Source organism: Neolamprologus multifasciatus, chromosome 12, assembly GCF_963576455.1.
Source record: "Neolamprologus multifasciatus chromosome 12, fNeoMul1.2, whole genome shotgun sequence".
Lineage (NCBI taxonomy): Eukaryota > Metazoa > Chordata > Actinopteri > Cichliformes > Cichlidae > Neolamprologus > Neolamprologus multifasciatus.
In genome coordinates, this window is record NC_140450.1 from 27,578,693 (window position 1) to 27,600,457 (window position 21,765).

At 39.9% G+C, this 21,765-nt stretch overlaps 1 protein-coding gene across 1 annotated transcript in view; it reads left to right on the top strand.

Moving 5' to 3' along the window:
• LOC146507178 (putative voltage-dependent N-type calcium channel subunit alpha-1B) overlaps nt 1–21,765 on the top strand; it is a 285,564-nt gene that overhangs the window by 127,288 nt on the left and 136,511 nt on the right. The window contains 6 exon segments of the mRNA XM_085180590.1: nt 69–827; nt 1,627–1,814; nt 10,809–10,929; nt 11,224–11,353; nt 11,628–11,687; nt 12,223–12,329. Of these exon segments, the coding sequence (XP_085036716.1) occupies nt 69–827; nt 1,627–1,814; nt 10,809–10,929; nt 11,224–11,353; nt 11,628–11,687; nt 12,223–12,329 (1,365 nt within the window).

Sequence of the window (21,765 nt, forward strand, 5' to 3'; positions counted from 1 at the left end):
TACACTATTTTAGGTTGTAAAATTAATGTTACAGTGGTTATAATTTGTCTTCTTTTTCCATTCTCTAGTAAGGAGCAGCAGAGGTCAGTGAAGACGATGTCGGTGTGGGAACAAAGAGCCAGCCAACTGAGAAAACAGAACCACGCAAGCTGTGAGGCGCTGTACAGTGAGCTAACTTCAGAAGAGCGACTGCACATATCGTCAGTCCTACACATGCGGCCAGACATGAAGACTCACCTTGACCGGCCGTTGGTTGTTGAGCCCCACAGTGGCAGCAGCCAGCACCACCACAAGAAGACTTGCTTGTCAGAGAAGGCTGACACTGCCACGGACCCACCTCCCTCTGTGCCTCACCAGCCCCGCCATCACCACTACCACCGAGACAGAGAACGAAAACAGGAAACCAATGATAATGGTGATAGCACTAAAGATGGGAGACATCACATCCATCACAGCCGCTCCAAAAACCATGACAGCAGCCGGGACAAATGGGGGAAGAGTGAGAGGTCCCACAGCCGGGAGGGAGGCAGGAACCACCGCCATCAGTGTTCAGTGGATGACAGTGGAGGTTGGGGGAACGTAGGCGAGAGAGATCACCACCATCATCATTCACACCGGCAGTCCCGAGGTGGCAACGGGACAGTGAGTAGTGGAGGGAGGGGAGAGCGAAGATCTCGCCACAAAGATGGACATTTGTCTAACAGGAATGGAGATAGGAATTCCAGAGGAGGCAGTGGTGCCAGTGGAGAGAGAAGAAGGCATCGCATTCACGGATCCAGGGGACACTCCACAGAGTCTAATAACAGAGAGAAGACCCATAGTCAGAGGTAAAAACTATGGTTATATATGGTAATACTGTTGTTCTGTTCACTATTTGATTTCAGCTACACAGTGACACTGACAGTGACACTATAAAAAGGCTGGAGCTCGGAATTTGAGCCCAAGGAGGTTACCTATAAGTGTTCAACAATAAATTTATAACATTTCTTATCTACAATAAAAATTAGGGTAATTAACACTGCCCCAAAAATTGGCTTCCCTCTGCTACCCTGGAGGCCATCACCGGATCTTCCTGTATCAAAAACAAAAAAAACAGGACCATTTGTTTAACCCGCTGCCCTCTGGTCGGCACAGGTCCTACACCTCCAGACTCACAACCTGCTTCTTCCCTGGGCAATTCGGAGTGATAACAAACACTATCCGCTCACACTCTGCCTCTGACAACTCACCTCACCAATTTGAGCCATGGTTTGAGTAACCCTCATCACTCGAGCCACCCACACACAAACTCTAGTTAGACCAAGTTCTTTGCACTACTTCCAAGCACTTTGTTTTCCAATGTACGTCTCTCTTGTTTGAAATATATTCTACTAGTTTGTATATATTCCTCTTAATTTTATATATTTCTCCTGTTTATTATTCATTCCTGCTGTCTTACTATTTATATTTTATTTCTGCACAGTTGGCATGGAGCACCCATAATTTAAAATGCCTAGTTATAGGCATAATGTGTGAACCAGAGTTTCCTTGAGTCTCAACCAGAACAAGGAAAAATTCCTGCAGAAGTCACAACATTACACAGTACACAGTAGAGGAACTAAGATTATATCTCTTCTTTTGGCACAGGTTTGGCGATTCAGAGGGTGAGTCCTTGGCTATCACCCCCCAGCAAGGCTCTGGGGGCACTAGCTGGCCTCCTGATCATATAGAAGACTCAGATAACCAGAGGAATGTCAGACGAACTAGGCAAACCTCCATCCAGATTCCTCCTGTGACTATCACCTCCCCACCTGGAGAGACCACCCTAATACAAAGTCAGTACCTAACCTATTAACATATACAGTGGCTTGCAAAAGTATTCGGCCCCCTTAAACATTTCCATATTTTGTCACATTACAGCCACAAACATGAATCAATTTTATTGGAATTCCACGTGAAAGACCAATACAAAGTGGTGTACACGTGAGAAGTGGTACGAAAATCATACATGATTCCAAACATTTTTTACAAATAAATAACTGAAAAGTGAGGTGTGCGTAATTATTCAGCCCCCTGAGTCTTTACTTTGTAGAACCACCTTTTGCTGCAATCTAGAGACTGAAATCCTTCCCCATTCTTCTTTGCAAAACAGCTCCAGCTCAGTCAGATTAGATGGACAGCGTTTGTGAACAGCAGTTTTCAGATCTTGCCACAGATTCTCGATTGGATTTAGATCTGGACTTTGACTGGGCCATTCTAACACAGGGATATGTTTTGTTTTAAACCATTCCATTGTTGCCCTGGCTTTATGTTTAGGGTTGTTGTCCTGCTGGAAGGTGAACCTCCGCCCCAGTCTCAAGTCTTTTGCAGACTCCAAGAGGTTTTCTTCCAAGATTGCCCTGTATTTGACTCCATCCATCTTCCCATCAACTCTGACCAGCTTCCCTGTCCCTGCTGAAGAGCCCCCAGAGCATGATGCTGCCACCACCATATTTGACAGTGGGGATGGTGTGTTCAGAGTGATGCGCAGTGTTAGTTTTCCGCCACACATAACGTTTTTGGATTTTGGCCAAAAAGTTCCATTTTGGTCTCATCTGACCAGAGCACCTTCATCCACATGTTTGCTGTGTCCCCCACATGGCTTGTGGCAAACTGCAAACAAGACTTCTTATGGTTTTCTGTTAACAATGGCTTTCTTCTTGCCACTCTTCCATAAAGGCCAACTTTGTGCAGTGCACGACTAATAGTTGTCCTATGGACAGATTCCCCCACCTGAGCTGTAGATCTCTGCAGCTCGAGTCACCATGGGCCTCTTGGCTGCATTTTTGATCAGCGCTCTCCTTGTTCGTCCTGTGAGTTTAGGTGGACGGCCTTGTCTTGGTAGGCTTACAGTTGTGCCATACTCCTTCCATTTCTGAATGATCGCTTGAACAGTGCTCTGTGGGATGTTCAAGGCTTGGGAAATCTTTTTGTAGCCTAAGCCTGCTTTAAATTTCTCAATAACTTTATCCCTGACCTGTCTGGTGTGTTCTTTGGACTTCATGGTGTTGTTGCTCCCAATATTCTCTTAGACAACCTCTGAGGCCGTCACAGAGCAGCCGTCTATGGGCAACTGACTGCACTCAGACCAAAGGGGGCTGAATAATTACGCACACCTCACTTTTCAGTTATTTATTTGTAAAAAATGTTTGGAATCATGTATGATTTTCGTTCCACTTCTGACGTGTACACCACTTTATTTTGGTCTTTCACGTGGAATTCCAATAAAATTGATTCATGTTTGTGGCTGTAATGTGACAAATTGTGGAAAAGTTCAAGGGGGCTGAATACTTTTGCAAGCCACTGTATATGATTAAGTTTAGTTCAGTTGTTACCAATGCTAATTTTTGTATGGTTCTTTGTGGGCTTTTGAATCTGATATTAAAAATACCACAACATCCCCAGGAAACTAAACAAAAGTATCTGTCAGATGTAGCTCTTCCAGGGGTTGTGTCTTTGAAATGAATATTAGCTCTGGTTCTTTATGGTTTGAAGCTCTCTTGGAAGTAGTTTTGTTGCACAGGAAGAGCCCACAATGAAATGGTTTAGTTTTCACAGTTGAAGGATATTAGCTACAGATTCTTTCTTAACTCTTGTCACTGATTTTGAGTGTTAAAGAGACAAGAAATAAGCCAGAAAATGAAAAGAAATCTGAAATGTGAACAAATAAATTAACGTGGGTATTTAGCTAATTTCTTTTTGTTTTAGTGAAGAACACTAAAATAGTGTGATACGCAGTACACTTGGTATCATACACGATAAAAAGAAACTCAACTTTAAATTCAGTTCGCTTTTATTTATATAGAGCCAAATCACAACAAGTGTTACCTCAAGGAGTTTTATATTGTAGGGGGATAGATCCTACAATAACATACAGAAGCTGAGGGACATCTCAAGCCCTCCAAGGTATAGAGGCCTATCTTCCCCCACCACTCCCCCTGCCAGTGACAGACGCCCTCAGACATCGGTGCATTGGTGGTTCTTTGTGTCCAGGGATGGGCGTCCAGGTACGCACCGGCTCACTCCTTGGTGGCTGCTTGTTGGGGCCTGGAGCCTGGGGCTCGCTCAGGCCCCTTCGGGGGTGGGGTGCCCTCGGCCTCTAGGCCTGGGGTTCGGCCACGCTGGCACAGCTGGCTGCCGGCGGAGCTCACGAGCCCGTCACTGCAACCCCCCCTGGCTTCTGCTCCGCGGCTGCTGAGTGACTCCTCATCTGGGGCTCTCCTCAGCTCTTTCCAGGAGAGTGGCACGGTTGCCCCTACATTGATCTTCCTCGATCTCTTGTGCTCTGAGGGCCTCTGGATGTCTGGAGCCTTTGATCTCCTCCATACCTGCTTCATGCCCTGGAGGACGGGTTATGGCCCCCCACACCCTCTAGCAGATCATTACATGAAGGAACCTTTTAAATACAAGCGCTCTCATGCTCACAGGTGTACACACAGGTGCTCACAGACACAAACTACACCCTTTTTGGCCTCTACCTCAAAGCACACTGTGCGCTGTCAATCCTACGTGCTGCAATAATATTCAATATTTAGTATTTACTGTTATATTCACATAGATCATCGCGATGATGTTGTTTATTATATTGCTCTTTTTTTCTCTTCTGCTTGTTTTCTCTTTTTTCTTTCTCAACAGGTGATCCAGGTGATGTATTTTTTGTCTGTTTGTTTTGTTGGTTTTTGTTTTTTGCCCTTTATCACCGTTCCTCTTCCCCGCTGTTTTTCTTTCCCTCTTTCTTTCTCCCTTCTCTTTCCCCCAGTCATGTCTGTCCCGTGTGTAGCAAGTGAAAATAAAACAATAAAAGCAAAGGTGAATCAAATAGACCAATACGGCAAGGCTGGGATGGTCCATTTGTTAAAGTAAATCCGTTGGGCATCTTTCACTAACCTTACAAAAAAACAGAACATACAGAAGCTCCAACATTCAATTGAACCCTATGAGCAAGCACTTGGCAACAGAAAGAAAAACCTTTGCATATGAAAAAAACTCCAATAGAACTAGGCTCAGATAGGGACAGCCATCTGCCACAAATGGATGGGGAAGTGAGGGGAGGGAGACAGACAAAAGACACACAGTGGAGGGGAGCCAGAGAATAGTATAAACTAATGATTAAATGCAAAGTTGTGTATAAAAACAGTTCAAATGAAAAGAGGTGAATTAAGAAGAAATGCTCAGTGCATTGTGGAAAGTCCCCAGTAGTTTAGGCCTATTGCAGTATAACTAAGGGAGGGTTTAGGGTAATCTAATAACTACAAGCTTTTTCAAAAAGTAAAGTTTTAAGCCTAATCATCAAAGCAGAAAGAGTTTCTGTCACCTGAGGCCAAACTAGGAGCTGGTTCCAGAGAAGAGGGGCCTAAAAACTGAAGGCTCTGCCTTCCATTCTATCTTTAAATAACCTAAAAACCACATATAAGGCAGCAGGCCAGACATTCGAGTGCAATTTTAATTTTGGCTTTCTTTTTATTTTGTATATCTTGAGATATTTTTACTTTCAATTTCAGCTCAGTGAAAAACTTTAGCAGAAGAACTTTTTCAGTACTTTACTTCAGTATTTTTTCGGACTATAAGGCACAGTTAAAATCCTTTCATTTCCTCAAAAGTGTGCCTTATGTATGAATTCTACTGTGCTTACTGACCGCAAACTGATTTTATGTGGTACACGGCGCTCAAAAATTTGTCAAAATGTTTAAGTACAACTTTGGTAAGCTACGAAACCGAACCGCTTGATGAATTGTTTGAGCATTACGGCTAATGTAGTCAGGAGCATCGTAGATTAATACGTACTGTGCTTCAACATAATATTACTATATTGTGTGTATTGTGCACCCCAAAAATGGCACCTGTTAAGAGACATGCTTACAAAGCGGATTTCAAACTCTTATCAGTCACTAAGTAGAACATGAGAATAGAGCAGCTGCGAGAGAATTCAACATTAATGAATCAATGGTATAGAAGTGGAGGAAGCAAGAAGAATGAGTTGACTAAAGTTCATAATAATAATAAATGATAATAATAATAATAAATAATAATAAATGTGTGTCTTATGGTCCAAAAAATACGGTAACTTATCTTCCTTGTAGAAATGTGCTCCAAATAAAGAACGTTGTTTTGACAAGACTGTTAGTTAATCATTTACAAATTAATATTGTCAGTATGGACAGCAATTTAAAAAAAAGTGAACATGTAAAGTTGCGTTGTTAAGTGATGTGGTTGAAAAATTTGGGTGCACCTAACTTTTGTGCTGGTGCACCTAAGAAAGAAAGGTAAAATTGGGTATCATCTGCATAGCAGCAGTGTGTGTATATGCTTTCTAATGATACTCCCTAAGGGAAGTATGCATAATGTAAACTATATTGGTCCTAGCATGGAACCCTGTGTAACTCCAGAAATAAACTTAATGCTTGAAGAGGACTATATATTTAAATGAAAAATTCTGAGCCTGTTACATATGACTGACACCACTGCAGCCTTTAATTTCTATGGCATGCTCTAATTTCTGTAACAAAATATTGTGGTCAACAGTATCGAATTCTGCACTGAGCAGTGGGACAAGCACAGAGACATGCCACTGCCAGAGGCCATGAGAAGATCATTTATAACCCCTACTAATGCTTTTTTGTACTGTGATGAATTCTGAAACCTGAGTGAAACTCTTTAAATAAACGATTTCTCTAAAGATGATCAGTTAGCCATTTCACAACTACTTAAAGATTTGAGATTAAAAGGAAGGTTGGAAATTGGCCCCTAGCTGGTTAAAGTGATGGCCTTTTAAGTAATGGTTGAGTTACTACCAGCTTGAAGGCATTTGGTACATAGCCCATTAATAAATATAGGTTGATCGTATTTAAAATTAAGATATATGTCGCAATGGCATGACATCTTTGAGTTGTAGGAATTCAATTACTGAAGATCAGCTGGAGAAAGACGGATAGAAATCAGATAGAATCAGATAGGAACTCTGAGTGAGGACCAGGCGGACAATAGATAGACAACAACTAAAAACAGATTTTTGAGTTTTCCAGTCAGGATGCACGAGGCTAAGTGTCAGACTTTAAAAATTAATTAAAACTCTGGATGTATGGTTAAGGTGGAGTGGTGGAGATTGCTGTCACTCCCTCACCCCAGCCTGTGCTATCAGTTAGAATTAGTCAGGCGTGTTAATTCATTTAAACTAACATAATCATCCTGCTGTAACCAGGTTTATGTAAAGCAGAGTAAATCAATATGTTGATGAATTATTAATTAATTTACTAACATGGACTTAGAAGAGAGATATCTGATGTTTATTAATCCACAACAGTTTTTTTTTCATTGCAGTTTTGAATACTATATTGTTACTTTTTTGTGATTTTTTTTTTATGTTTAAATCATTTATTTTTTTGCTGATGTTTGGTTTGTTTTTGGTGGCCTGTGAGCAGATAGTGTCTATGGGGATGCAGTTGATAACATGGTTTGTTAAATGTGGTAACAAGAGGAGAGAAGCTGCAGAGAGGTGTGTGTAACTCTGCAACTCTGCTTCCTGGTCCCAACTCTGTACAGTCTTTTTTTTTTTGTTATGTGATATTTGTTATTTTTTTGTTTTTGTTTTTGTTTTTGTTTTTGGGAGGGCAGGCTGCTACATCCAAAGTGAAATGGATGTAATCGTTCCTAAGACCAGGTTTTCCAGAGAAACTTTTCCAATCATCAATAAAGCTCAAATTGGTTGTAGACACCACTCAGACAGTCAGCAATTTTGGGAGAACATGCCAAATATCTCACACATGGTCCAGTTTGAGTGGGGACCAGAAAAAACTGCAGAGTCCGGTAGGGCTGGGCCATATCAATTCAATTCAATTCAATTTTATTTATATAGCGCCAAATCACAACAAAAGTCGCCTCAAGGCGCTTCATAGATACAGAGAAAAACCCAACAATCATATGACCCCCTATGAGCAAGCACTTTGGCGACAGTGGGAAGGAAAAACTCCCTTTTAACAGGAAGAAACCTCCGGCAGAACCAGGCTCAGGGAGGGGCGGCCATCTGCTGCGACCGGTTGGGGTGAGAGAAGGAAGACAGGATAAAAGACATGCTGTGGAAGAGAGACAGAGGTTAATAACAGATATGATTCAGCACAGAGAGGTCTGTTAATAGATAGTGAGCGAGAAAGGTGACTGGAAAGGAAAAACTCAATGCATCATGGGTATCTCCCGGCAGCCTACATCTATTGCAGCATAACTAAGGGAGGATTCAGGGTCACCTGGTCCAGCCCTAACTATATGCTTTAGCAAAAAGGAAAGTTTTAAGCCTAATCTTAAAAGTAGAGATAGTGTCTGTCTCCCGAATCCAAACTGGAAGCTGGTTCCACAGAAGAGGGGCCTGAAAACTGAAGGCTCTCCCTCCCGTTCTACTTTTAAATACTCTAGGAACAACAAGTAGGCCTGCAGAGCGAGAGCGAAGTGCTCTAATAGGGTGATATGGTACCACAAGGTCATTAAGATAAGATGGGGCCTGATTATTTAAGACCTTGTATGTGAGGAGCAGGATTTTGAATTCAATTCTGGATTTAACAGGAAGCCAATGAAGGGAAGCCAAAACAGGAGAAATATGCTCTCTCTTTCTAGTCCCTGTCAGTACTCTTGCTGCAGCATTTTGGATTAGCTGAAGGCTTTTCAGTGAGTTTTTTGGACATCCTGATAATAATGAATTGCAGTAGTCCAGCCTGGAAGTAATAAATGCATGAACTAGTTTTTCAGCGTCACTCTGAGACAGGATATTTCTAATTTTAGAGATGTTGCGCAAATGGAAGAACGCAGTCTTACATATTTGTTTAATATGTGCGTTGAAGGACATATCCTGGTCAAAAATGACTCCAAGGTTCCTCACAGTGTTACTGGAGGCCAAGGTAATGCCATCCAGAGTAAGAATCTGCTTAGATACCATATTTCTAAGCTTTTCAGTACCGAGTACAATGACCTCAGTTTTATCTGAGTTAAGAAGCAGAAAGTTAGTGGCCATCCAGGTCTTTATGTCTTTAAGACATTCCTGCAGTTTAACTAATTGGTGTGTGTTATCTGGCTTCATGGACAGATAGAGCTGGGTGTCATCTGCATAGCAGTGAAAATGTATGCTATGTCTTCTAATGATGCTGCCTAGGGGAAGCATGTATAATGTAAACAGAATTGGTCCTAGCACTGAACCCTGTGGAACTCCATAATTAACCTCAGTGTGTGAAGAGGACTCTCCATTTACATGCACAAATTGGAGTCTATTAGATAGATATGATACAAACCACTGCAGTGCAATACCTGTAATACCTACAGCATGTTCTAATCGCTCTAATAGGATATTATGGTCAACAGTATCGAATGCTGCACTAAGGTCAAGAAGGACAAGCACAGAGATGAGTCCACTGTCAGAGGCCATAAAAAGATCATTTGTAACCTTCACTAAAGCTGTTTCTGTGCTGTGATGAGCTCTGAAACCTCACTGAAACTCTTCAAATAAACCATTCCTCTGCAGATGATCTGTTAGCTGTTTGACAACTACTCTTTCAAGGATTTTTGATATGAAAGGAAGGTTGGAGATTGGCCTATAATTAGCTAAGACTGCTGGGTCTAGAGATATCATACCGTTCACGGTAATACCGGTATAATGTCGGGCAACAATAAGAAAATGAAATATCGCGATAGAATATGGGTAAAACGCGTATGCGCAGTGCCTTTGTTTTCATACGCAAATGGCAGAAAAAGCATGCCGGCAACAGAGAATGAGAAGGGTGAATGAAACGGATGAACCAGAATTGGTTCTATGTTGCAACTTCAGTGGTGTGGCACTGGTTTAACTTTCGTCCGTCAGATACACAACAAAGCACTGTTTTTGGTAGCGCATGGTAGTGGGTCGTCGTTATTACCATGTTTTTTGGAAAATATGGCACACTTAAAATCAATCCTTTGATTTTTCTGAAAATTGACAGTGCCCCTTATAATCCCATGTGCCTTATGTATGAATTCTGGTTGCGTTTACTGACCTCGAAACGATTTTATGTGGTACACGGCGCTGGAAAATGTTTTAATACGACTTTGCTAAGCTACAAACAGAGTGATACGCACTGTGCTTCAACATAATATTACCGTATTGTGTGTGTATAACCTCTTTTTAAGTTTTGTGGATATTATACATGGTTATGCTGAGGATATGTCGGCCAATTTCCACTGGAAATGCCTTTTGGTTAAACTGTCAGCAAGGATTTTGCATTTGCACTGTTAAATTTTTATATAACTTTAATGCACATAAAAAACAGCTGCTTTTTTAAGTGAAAATACGTTGATTTTTTTTTTCACGAATAAAGTTGTGGAGTTGTAAAGTATTTTGTCTAGTGTCAATTATATCGTCACTTATATCATCAATTATATCGTTAGTTATATCGTTAACGCAAATTTTCAAATGTATATCGTGATAAATATTTTTGGTAATATCGTCCTGCTCTAGAGTCCGGCATTGTTGTAGCAAAGTTGCACACTGATTCAATGTTAATTTTACTTGCCTGCGATTGACATTCTTGCCAACATGAATTATATATTTTTGCAGAATTTACATTTGTCTTTAGCCAGCATTTTCAGGGTTCCTTCAGTGCCACCTGCTCTAACCCGTGGAAGATAATTCACTCGCTCGTTGGTGCTGAAAGACATTGTATTCATTTTTCAATGCTGCTCTGAGAAATACATTATATGATAGAAATAGTGATCTTGATGATGATGATATTCAGTGCCACTAATGAGCATTATCACGGTCTGATGATCTTTCTTTGCAGTGAACAGTATTGATTGTGAAACAGTGCCCATAAATGAGAAGACCCTGGAGGATCTAGGCCCAAGTGGGCCTAAACCCATCCTGCCTTACAGTTCAATGTTCATCTTTGGACAGACCAATCCGTGAGTTCTGAGCTCTGCTTCCTCCCTCCATATGGTTAGAAGGTGCTACCACACTGACCCATCACAACATCCTGTGAATGTTAGCCAGTGTAGCTCTTGGGTGGTATTTTATTTCATATCTGTAAAAAAGAACATATTGCATGTCTTACTAAAAGCCAATCTCATGGTACCGATGAGTGCTGACAGGCACCAGTTGTATATAGCATTTCAACACTGCTGGAGTGTGGGAAGGGACAAGAACAGTGAAGCAACAGCAGGTACTTACTTCTTTTTTCTTGGCCTCTTTTTCCTCAGGGTGAGGCGGTTGTGTCACTATGTTGTGACTCTGCGTTATTTTGAGATGTCCATCCTGGTTGTCATTGCGATGAGCAGTATTGCTCTGGCAGCAGAGGACCCTGTCTGGACTAATGCACCCCGCAACAATGTGAGACACAGAGTACACAGTAATAAAACTACATACAATACCCACTGTACTCATACAGAACTGAGAGAAGTATATTTTCTTATCTTTTCTTCTGCCTGAGTCAGGTTTTTTATATACATTTATATATTTTTTTGTCTGTGTGTGGTGCCTAAAAATGGGGCCATACATCTATGATAGACTGGATTATTACGCAAGTAGAACTATTTCAGAATAGTATCTACAGTTTCTTTTCTACTTTGTTGTCTTTGTCAGTATTAATCAAGTCTTTTTACAGGTGCTCAAATATCTGGACTATGCCTTTACTGGTGTTTTCACTTTTGAAATGGTGATCAAGGTAAACACTACCCTTTGAAATTCACTATTGTTCACTGTGTTTTTGTATGTGTTTTCATTATATTTTATCAGAAGCAAACTGGTGACTCATTTCAGTTTTTACTTGCAGAAACCAAATAAGTAATACTATAATACGATACTGAGGCAGGAATGTACCTCACTGTGACCAGTGCAGTTCACTCAGTATATCTGCTGCACTATGGTTCTTATATGTATAATCCACAGTATTTAAATCTGACAGTGTTCTGTCAGTGAGAAATTTAACACCAGATTTAATTGCATTTCAATATTAATTTAAATCTGCAGTTCATGACTTTTGTCTTACTCTTCTGCCAGCGAGAGTGATTACACTGCTGTCTCTAACATTTTTTGTTATTTTTTATTTTTTGTCATACACTATTACCATTGTAATAGTGGATACTCATTGTGAGCAAAAGTATAAACAGAAGAAAGTCCTTATAACAGTTGATTTTAATAGGTAATTTTAAGTTAAACAAAATAAGCAAAAGAACACAAATTACCTGTTCTTGGTTTAGATGGTAGACCTGGGGCTATTGCTTCATCCTGGATCCTACTTCAGAGACCTGTGGAACATCCTGGACTTCATAGTGGTCAGTGGGGCACTGGTGGCATTTGCTTTTTCGTAAGTTCCACAGCTTCTGTCTTTCTGTGATAAAATGAGACATTTACAGATATTGTTAATCCTGAATCTGGTGTGTTATGTGCAATATACATCAAATACCACACTACACTGAGAGATGACATATAATTTAAATGATAGTGCGTACCTTTGGTTAGCCAAATGTACAGTCATAGCTACAGTCAAGTTTTGATAGTGGCAACAACTGTGTTTTATATACTGTACTGGTTCAGTTTTCATTTAATTATTTTTACATGTTTCTAAGTGAAGAACAATCATTTGCATTTCATGTTTTGCTTGTTCACCTGTTTTTTAAAGATTCTCTTAGGTATGGATCCAAAGTGTTAGTTTGATGCTCTCTCAGCCACTTAGTTATCACTAAGTACAGATTCACAGAATTTCAACAAATTGTTTCTCGTTCACTGGAAGTGGCTGGACAGTCAAAAAGCTCACAAACTGATCAACTCTGAGCACTGATAAGGCAGGATTGAGTCACCTTTATTCAGGTCCAGAAGCTGATATTGAGCATGCCACAGCAAACTGGAGAAATTATAAAGAAGAGGTGTCATAACCATAAGTACTGTCTCTTTGCATGAATTTGATTGTTTGTTTGTTTTTTGCCAAGGAACTCTTTGAAGCTTATGAAATGATTACGATTATTTTTCACTATATCATTGAAACAAATGGCAAAATGTAGGAAACACAAAATTTGTTCCTGTGCCAAAACGTTTGCCTTGACCATAAACACTATACACATACACTAACCTTACAAAAGCAGATGACCTCTTTATGTATGTTTGAGAGGTGTGTATGAGAGAGTGTGTGTGTGTGTGTGTTATGATATTGTACAATGTGCTAATTTACATAATCCTCTCCCTGTTTCTGTCCTGGTATCGTTTTGAAGGAGCTTCATGGGGTAATGCCTCCTCTACCTCTCTCATCTTGCCTGTTTGTGTCATTATCAGTGCGTATGTATGTGAGAAAGAAAACATACATGGCTTACACTGCAAAAACAAGTAATTTCCTGACATACTCGGTCTTACTTCTTGACATCTAGGTCACAAAGTATAAAGAAATTAAAGTTAAAATTAAAGTCAAATAATCTAAATTTGTCTTTTTTAATACACCAACAACAATCTACCCTGTTTACTATATGGAAATGTATTTGGCCACAATTCTATGAGGGAAACCGGACAAACACAATTTTCAAACTGTATAGAAATTTAAGCCAATACATTTTTCAGCATCCTTTTGTGAGTAAGATTAAATTAACTGCTTACAAAAATATTTTTCTGTTAAAATTGCCCACTTGTTTTGAATCATGCCAGAAGCTAGGGCAAATCCATTTTACACAGAACACAGTTATATTAAAAAGATTGTAAAATAGTGATTGTTGAAGGAAACAATCAGCAATGTCAGAATGACAAATTACCACCCTTATCTGTTTTGTTTTATTTTCTTTTGTTTGTTTGTTTTTGTTTAAGCAGTAAGCAGTATATGTAGTGAAATTGCTTGTGAGAATGTTTCTTTTTTGCAGTGTATAATGTTTTGTTTGGGACACACGCATCTGGTCTACCAGCTATTCATGCGTCATGCAGGTTGAGAACCTGGTTCCAGCACTGTATCATGTTGCTTGGCATCAGGTCCTTGCTCTATAGCCATTTGTGCTATTCAGGGACATGGCACGATAGTGCTCATATCTCGTATCTTCCCTGAGCCTTTGAGAGGTGTTTTTATCAGCACTGTGTTTTGCCACAGCTTTGGTTAGACTGGAATGATCACATTAATTTCATATTGACTGTTCAGCAGAGACTTGTTAACATTACAAGAAAACTGGTGCCAGAGGGGATGAGTAGTCCTCAGAGAATATTGAGCTCGTAGCATGCGCATTAGAGTGTGCATGCTAGTACCATGTGACTGTATGCGTGCTCCTAAATAGAGGTGTTAAATGACATTCCTGTGGCTGTAGTGTCACATGATTTCCATCTACACCGAAATGATAGACAGTACTTTGCAAAGGTCTTGAGCCTGCCTTATTTCTTCATATTTTAAAACTAGATAAAAATTGGTGCAATGTCTTATATTAAATCATGTGGACATATACATTGAAATACAGTATATAAGTACACAGTGGGATGCAAAGGTTTGGGCAACCTTGTTAATAGGCATTATTTCCCTGTATAAATCGTTGGTTGTTACAATAAAAAATGTCAGTTAAATATATAATATAGGAGACACACACAGTGATATTTGAGAAGTGAAATAAAGTTTATTGGATTTACAGAATTTGCGATAATTGTTTAACAAAATCAGGCAGGTGCATAAATTTGGGCACTGTTGTCATTTTATTGATTCCAAAACCTTTAGAACCATTTATTGGAACTCAAATTGGCTTGGTAAGCTCAGTGACCCCTGACCTACATACACAGGTGAATCCAATAATGAGAAAGAGTATTTAAGGGGGTCAATTGTAAGTTTCCCTCCTCTTTTAATTTTCTCTGAAGAGTACACGCTCACGCACGCACACATCCTCCAACCACACACACCCATATTTTGCTCCATTGCCCCACACTTTGGGGAGGTCTGGTTTAGGGGAAGGATACAGAAAGCTATCTCGGAGCTTTAAGCTGTCTGTTTCCACAGTTAGGAACATATTGAGAAAATGGAAGACCAAAGGCTCAGTTCAAGTTAAGGCTCGAAGTGGCAGACCAAGAAAAATCTCAGATAGACAGAAGCGACGAATGGTGAGAACAGTCAGAGTTAACCCACAGACCAGCACCAAAGACCTACAACATCATCTTGCAGGAGATGGAGTCACTGTGCATTGTTCAACCATTTGGCACACTTTACACAAGGAGATGCTGTATGTGAGAGTGGTGCAGAGGAAGCCTTTTCTCCACCCACAGCACAAACAGAGCCGCTTGAGGTACGATAAACCAGCTTCATTCTGGCATAAGGTGATGTGGACTGATGAAACTAAAATTGAGTTATTTGGGCATAACAAGGGGCGTTATGCATGGAGGAAAAAGAACACAGCATTCCAAAATAAAAACCACCTGCTACCTACAGTAAAATATGGTGGTGGTTCCATCATGCTGTGTGGCCAGTGCAGGGACTGGGAATCTTGTCAAAGTTGAGGGACACATGGATTCCACTCAGTATCAGCAGATTCTGGAGACCAATGTCCAGGAATCGGTGATAAAGCTGAAGCTGTGCCGGGGCTGGATCTTTCAATAAGACAACAACCTGAAACACTGCTCAAAATCCACTAAGGCATTCATGCAGAGGAACAAGTACAACGTTCTGGAATGGCCAGTCCCCAGACCTGAATATTTTTGAAAATCTGTGGTGTGAGTTAAAGAGAGCTGTCCATGCTCGGAAGCCATCAAACCTGAATGAACTAGAGATGTTTTGTAAAGAGGAATGGTCCAAAACACCTTCAACCACAATCCAGACTCTCATTGGAACCTACAGGAAGCGTTTAGAGGCTGTAATTTCTGCAAAAGGCAGATCTACTAAATATTGATATTTTTTTTATTATTATTATTTTTTTGTGGTGCCCAAATTTATGCACCTGCCTGATTTTGTTTAAAAAATTGTTGCACACTTTCTGTAAATCCAATAAACTTCATTTCACTTCTCAAATAACACTGTGTGTGTCTCCTATATGATATATTTAACTGACATTTTTTATTGTAACAACCAAAGATTTATACCGGCAAATAATGACTATTAACAAGGTTGCCCAAACTTTTGCATCCCACTTATCAGTATACTTATAAATATATAAATACGGTGTATAAGGCAAAAATAGTGTTTGTACAAAAAGCCAATATTTTTGTATGAACATCTTTATTTATTGTCAAGAGGCACTTAACCATCTTAGGCAAGCTTTCTTTTAATTTCTCTGTAGTTTTCAGGAATAGTTCTACAGGCTTCCTAAAGGACATTTAAAAAAAAAAAAAACCCTCCTCTTTGGATTTTGACTGCCTTTTGTTCCATTCTCTGTTCAGATGATCCCATGTTGCTTCAATAATGTTCAGATCAAGGCTAAGCCGTAGCTGATAATCCATTTAGTGTTTTTCTGTCAGGTATACTTTTACTGCGCTGGCAGTGTGGTTTGGATCATTATCATACTGAAAAGTCCTGTGGCTGAAATGCAGACTCAACTCACAACAGAGCCTCCAACATGTTTTACAGTTGGCTATTGACATGTGAATTCATCATTCCATAAGACGTTTAGTCTAGTTCTTGTGTAATTTAGCATTTCCTTCCTTAAGTATTTGGTGAACTGTAAATGGATGAACTGAATGGCCAGCTGTATCTCTCAGGTCCTGTGTCCAGGTTGTTGCCAATGCTCTTTGGGAATCACCCTGTTGGTGGAAAAATATAATAATATTTAGATAATATAATATTTATTTCTGCCTAACTGTGTCATTGTTGGTGTTTTTTTTCTGAAAATGGGAGAAAATGCAGCTAACTTAGACCACTAACAGCTAACTAAGACCATTTTAAAAACATTACAAGGAAATCTGGATCCATGGAAGCAAAACATAAAGAAGTGAGGTGTGGTTCAAGACTTTTGCACAACAGTGTACATTATGTTCCTTGACAGACATCTGTCTAAATCATCATCATTGTGGATGATTTGTTCCAGACCTGTGCTCGGAAAGTAGATACTAGTTAAATTAATGTTTAATGTTTTCAGTGACTAATGAGCATCACTGGCTTCAGTAGAAAATAAATTAAACTTTATGAAACTAGCTGTGGAAACAGCTACTTATTCTATTTTTTTCTGGGGGGTTTTTTGTTTGTTTTTTTAAAATATGAAGTAAAAATAATAGAAACAGTGAAATAGACGGGATAATAGGTCAGATATGAAAAACTTACACAAACTTGAAAAGAGAAGAGACCTCTCCCAGAATAGTTAATAGACAACTTAGATGAAGGACATATAAACTTTACGTCTGTGAAGGTTCTCAGTCATCCAGGTCATCGTAGTCAAAGGAGCTTGCAAAGAAAAGCGTCTGGACTTCTTTAAGTTACTTGAAGACGTTTCACCTCTCATCCGAGAAGCTTCTTCAGTTCTAAGGTCAAATGGTGGGGAGTCCCAGATTTAAACCTAGTGGGAGTATCCCCCCACAGAGGGACAAAAGGACCCCCTGATGATCCTCTAATCGCCTGAGCCAAGGTGTGAAACTGGGTGTGGGTCCCAATCAGCCAGAGTTTTGGGTGAGTTCATTGTGAAACCTGGCCCCACCTTATCATGTGAATTCCTGAGGTCAGATGGCCCAGGATGTGAGTGGGCGTTAAGGCGTCTGGGAAGGGATCTCAAAACTGGATTATAGATGGCAGAGAGTTGGTGTCGTAAACCACCGCCTCTGTTCAAAGATGGTCGTTCACAGTGGACATAGATGGCTTCTTTCACTCCTCTTTCAAACCATCTGTCCTCTCTGTCCAAAATGTGAACATTGGCATCCTCAAAAGAGTGTCCTTTATCCTTAAGATGCAGATGGACAGCTGAGTCTTGTCCTGTGGAGGTGGCTCTTCTGTGCTGTGCCATGCGCTTGTGAAGTGGCTGTTTGGTCTCTCCAATGTAGAGGTCTGGGCATTCCTCGCTGCACTGTACAGCATACACCACATTGTTAAGTCTGTGTTTTGGCGTTTTGTCTTTCGGGTGAACCAGTTTTTGTTTGAGTGTGTTGCTGGGTCTGAAATGCACCGGGATGTCATGCTTGGAGAAAACCCTCCTGAGTTTTTCTGATACACCGGCTACATAGGGGATGACAATGTTGTTGCATCTGTCCTTCTTATCCTCCCTCGCTGGTGTCTGATCTTCTTTTCTGTGCCTCTTTGCTGACTTTAAGAACGCCCATTTAGGATAGCCGCACGTTTTGAGTGCTTCCTTTACATGTGTGTGTTCCTTCTTTTTTCCTTCAGGCTTAGAGGGAACACGTTCTGCCCGGTGGTGTAGGGTCCTAATTACTCCAAGTTTGTGTTCCAGAGGGTGATGGGAGTCAAAGAGGAGGTACTGGTCCGTGTGTGTGGGCTTCCGGTAAACTTCGATGTTGAGGTTGCCATTCTCTTCAATGTGCACAGCGCAGTCCAGGAAAGGCAAACAGTCGTCCTTTGTGTCTTCCCTGGTGAACTTGATGTTTTTATCCACAGCGTTAATGTGCGCAGTGAAGGATTCCACTTCTTGTGTCTTGATTTTGACCCAGGTGTCGTCTACATATCTGTACCAGTGGCTGGGTACTCTCCCTTTAAAAGAGCCAAGAGCCTTCCTTTCCACTTCCTCCATGTAAAGGTTGGCTACAATAGGTGACACCGGGGATGGTTTGAAAGAGGAGTGAAAGAAGCCATCTATGTCCACTGTGAGCGACCATCTTTGAACAGAGGTGGTGGTTTACGACACCAACTCTCTGCCATCTATAATCCAGTTTTGAGATCCCTTCCCAGACGCCTTAACGCCCACTCACATCCTGGGCCATCTGACCTCAGGAATTCGCATGATATGGTGGGGCCAGGTTTCACAATGAACTCACCCGAAACTCTGGCTGATTGGGACCCACACCCAGTTTCACACCTTGGCTCAGGCGATTAGAGGATCATCAGGGGGTCCTTTTGTCCCTCTGTGGGGGGATACTCCCACTAGGTTTATATCTGGGACTCTCCACCATTTGACCTTAGAACTGAAGAAGCTTCTCGGATGAGAGGTGAAACGTCTTCAAGTAACTTAAAGAAGTCCAGACGCTTTTCTTTGCAAGCTCCTTTGAATATAAACTTTACCTTCTATCACAGTGAATTTAATTACTTTCGATAGCTCATAAACTGAAAGATAATTGAAAATCTGTTTTTTAATTTATTTTTACTATTTTTTACTTTTATAACTGGCTCATGTACTGCGTGGTGGATGTGGATGCTACTACTAAGTTTAATACTATATTAGATGTACTTTACTGGATTTGTGGAGAAAGACAACTGAGATAAAATGCTAAATGTAGGGTTTTTTTAGATGAATATCAGCCAGTCCAAATTCAAAAGCTCTTTGTTATGTAATGTGAAAGGATTCAGTAATTATAAAGTAAGCTCAGCATACAAATAAAGTCACGTATAACCTAATCTGACTAGTTTCTCACACATGAGACTTACCTATACCTAGTTACCTATAGCTCTACACTGCAATACAAGAGCAATATTGTTTTCAGTTTTGCAGATCACTACGACAGCTTTAAAAGAAAAATTGTATCACGTTTGTTTACAAGCCTTTTGAATGATTTAAAGAAAAACACACTGCATAATTTTATGCTTGAAATACTTTAAAGTCAACTTGAGTCTATTTTATCAACATAAAGGAGCTAATGTGTGTTAATTTAATTAGTTTAATTAGATAATTACCAACAAGTAAAAAGCTCTCCATTTGATCAAATGCTGTTAATGCAAAAAGCCACCGTTTTAAGACAAGCAGGATGAATTTTAATTCCAGTTTTCTTATTTTATGGTCATATTTTCTTTTTTTTCTGGCTCTGATAATTCTTTTTTTTCTTGCATTTTATTTACAGAATATCAAATACTTGATATCTCTGTAGATGTGATTCTAAATTGTCTTTATAAATTTATAAATTGAGTTCCTTTTGTTTCTGCAGCAGGTTTAGTCAAATCAAAACAAGTAATTTGCGGATGGTTTTTGCTCAAAGTCTTTGCCGTATTGTCGCTATCTTATACCAAGCCTTGTTTGACTGACAGCTGTCATTCTCTCATCATGCATGAATCTTGAACTGCCTACCATTCATTTGATCAAGTGCTTGTCGCATGGACAACAAACCTGAATCCAAGGCCAAATCTTTGAATCTGTCACTTGACCTTCTTGAACTACTCAGACTGCATCATTAAACATGATGAAGCAAACTGCAATACTGGTTTGTAATGTTGGATTCAGATGCAAGTGATAACCCAGTTTTTAGGACTCATGTAACATTTCTTTAATTAGTTTTATTCTAAATGCCGTTATTATTATATATAAAATTTCCTAAAAGGCCATTGTTTTTCTTATTTGATCTCTTCATTTGATATTTTGGTTGAGACTCAGTAATTGTTGTATGTATATTACAGACAAGGACTTAGCAGCTGCCTGATTTAATACGACAGTTACTATTTGTGTATTACTTCAGTGAAAGGCTACCTCCAGAAATAGCACTTAGAACGCAATCATACCTACAATTTCACTCTTGTTTTCACTGTGTACTGTCAATGAAATAGTTTATCAACTGCTACCAAAACAAAAAAATATATTGTTACATTTTTTTTCTTCTTTCTTTCCGAAACTATGCTGTTGTCAGTTGATGCAAACATATGCCTTATTTGTTTATGTATGTGAAGCATCCATAAATGTTTTGTACTCTGTTTTACCACTGTTCTCCCCCAAGTAGATTGCAACAAGGTGTGACCAGGTGGGGAACCCCCCCATGCAACCCCAATCCACTTTCATCCTACTCCACCCCATTTTACCTTATACCTCATCCTAATACACCCTTTTTAACCACCATTCTTTTTATGCTTAGATCAGCTTCATGTATAAATTATTAAACTCATGCTTCAGTGAAACAAATGTCTTTTTAAACATAACAGTAATGTGTCTGAGTGCCATCAACTAAAACCTGCCTGTACTTACCAAAATCCTTAACTACTTTAATCATTTCATTTCAATTAGCTGTACAGACATTTTTCATTGTTGTATTTTCTTGTATTTCAATCCCATAACATCAATTAAGTCCCAAATAACCCAACTAAGGTGCCTATACATTGGAAATAATTTGTTTATCGCACATTGCTTTGAAGCTGATGGCTTGTTGTTTGCATACATTCCAGGCTCCATGTGCTTAGTTATCCTGTGGAAGATATTACTACCTGGTCATATGTCAAACATTTATTTTTCACTCTTACTGGTAGTTGACTCACCTGGAAGTTGAGAAACATTTATCTTGGGTCCCACACACTTCTCATTGCCAGCAGTTATTTCATCCATAATCACTTGAAGTTGTAGATTTTCCTTTACTTTCCCTGGTTGCCACGTCACTGTGAATCACTTCCAGTGTGTATGCAGTTGTAGGGATAACGTAATTTTATTTAAAAAAAAAATCATGAATATAACACATAGTTTAAGGCTCACATGTTGATTTTTTTCCCCCATTTCAAACCTAGGAACAAAATAGAAAACCTGTGAATGGTTTAGTTGTAAATAAAGAGAACATAGAGAAAATCCCAACAATCATATGACCCGGTATGAGCAAGTGCTTTGGCAACAGTAGAAAGGAAAACCTCCCTTTTAACACGAAGAAACCTCCGGCAGGGCCAGGCTTAGGGAAGGACAGCCATCTGCCATGACCAATTGGGGGTGAGGGGAGGAAAACAGGACAAAGACACGCTGTGGTACAGAGCC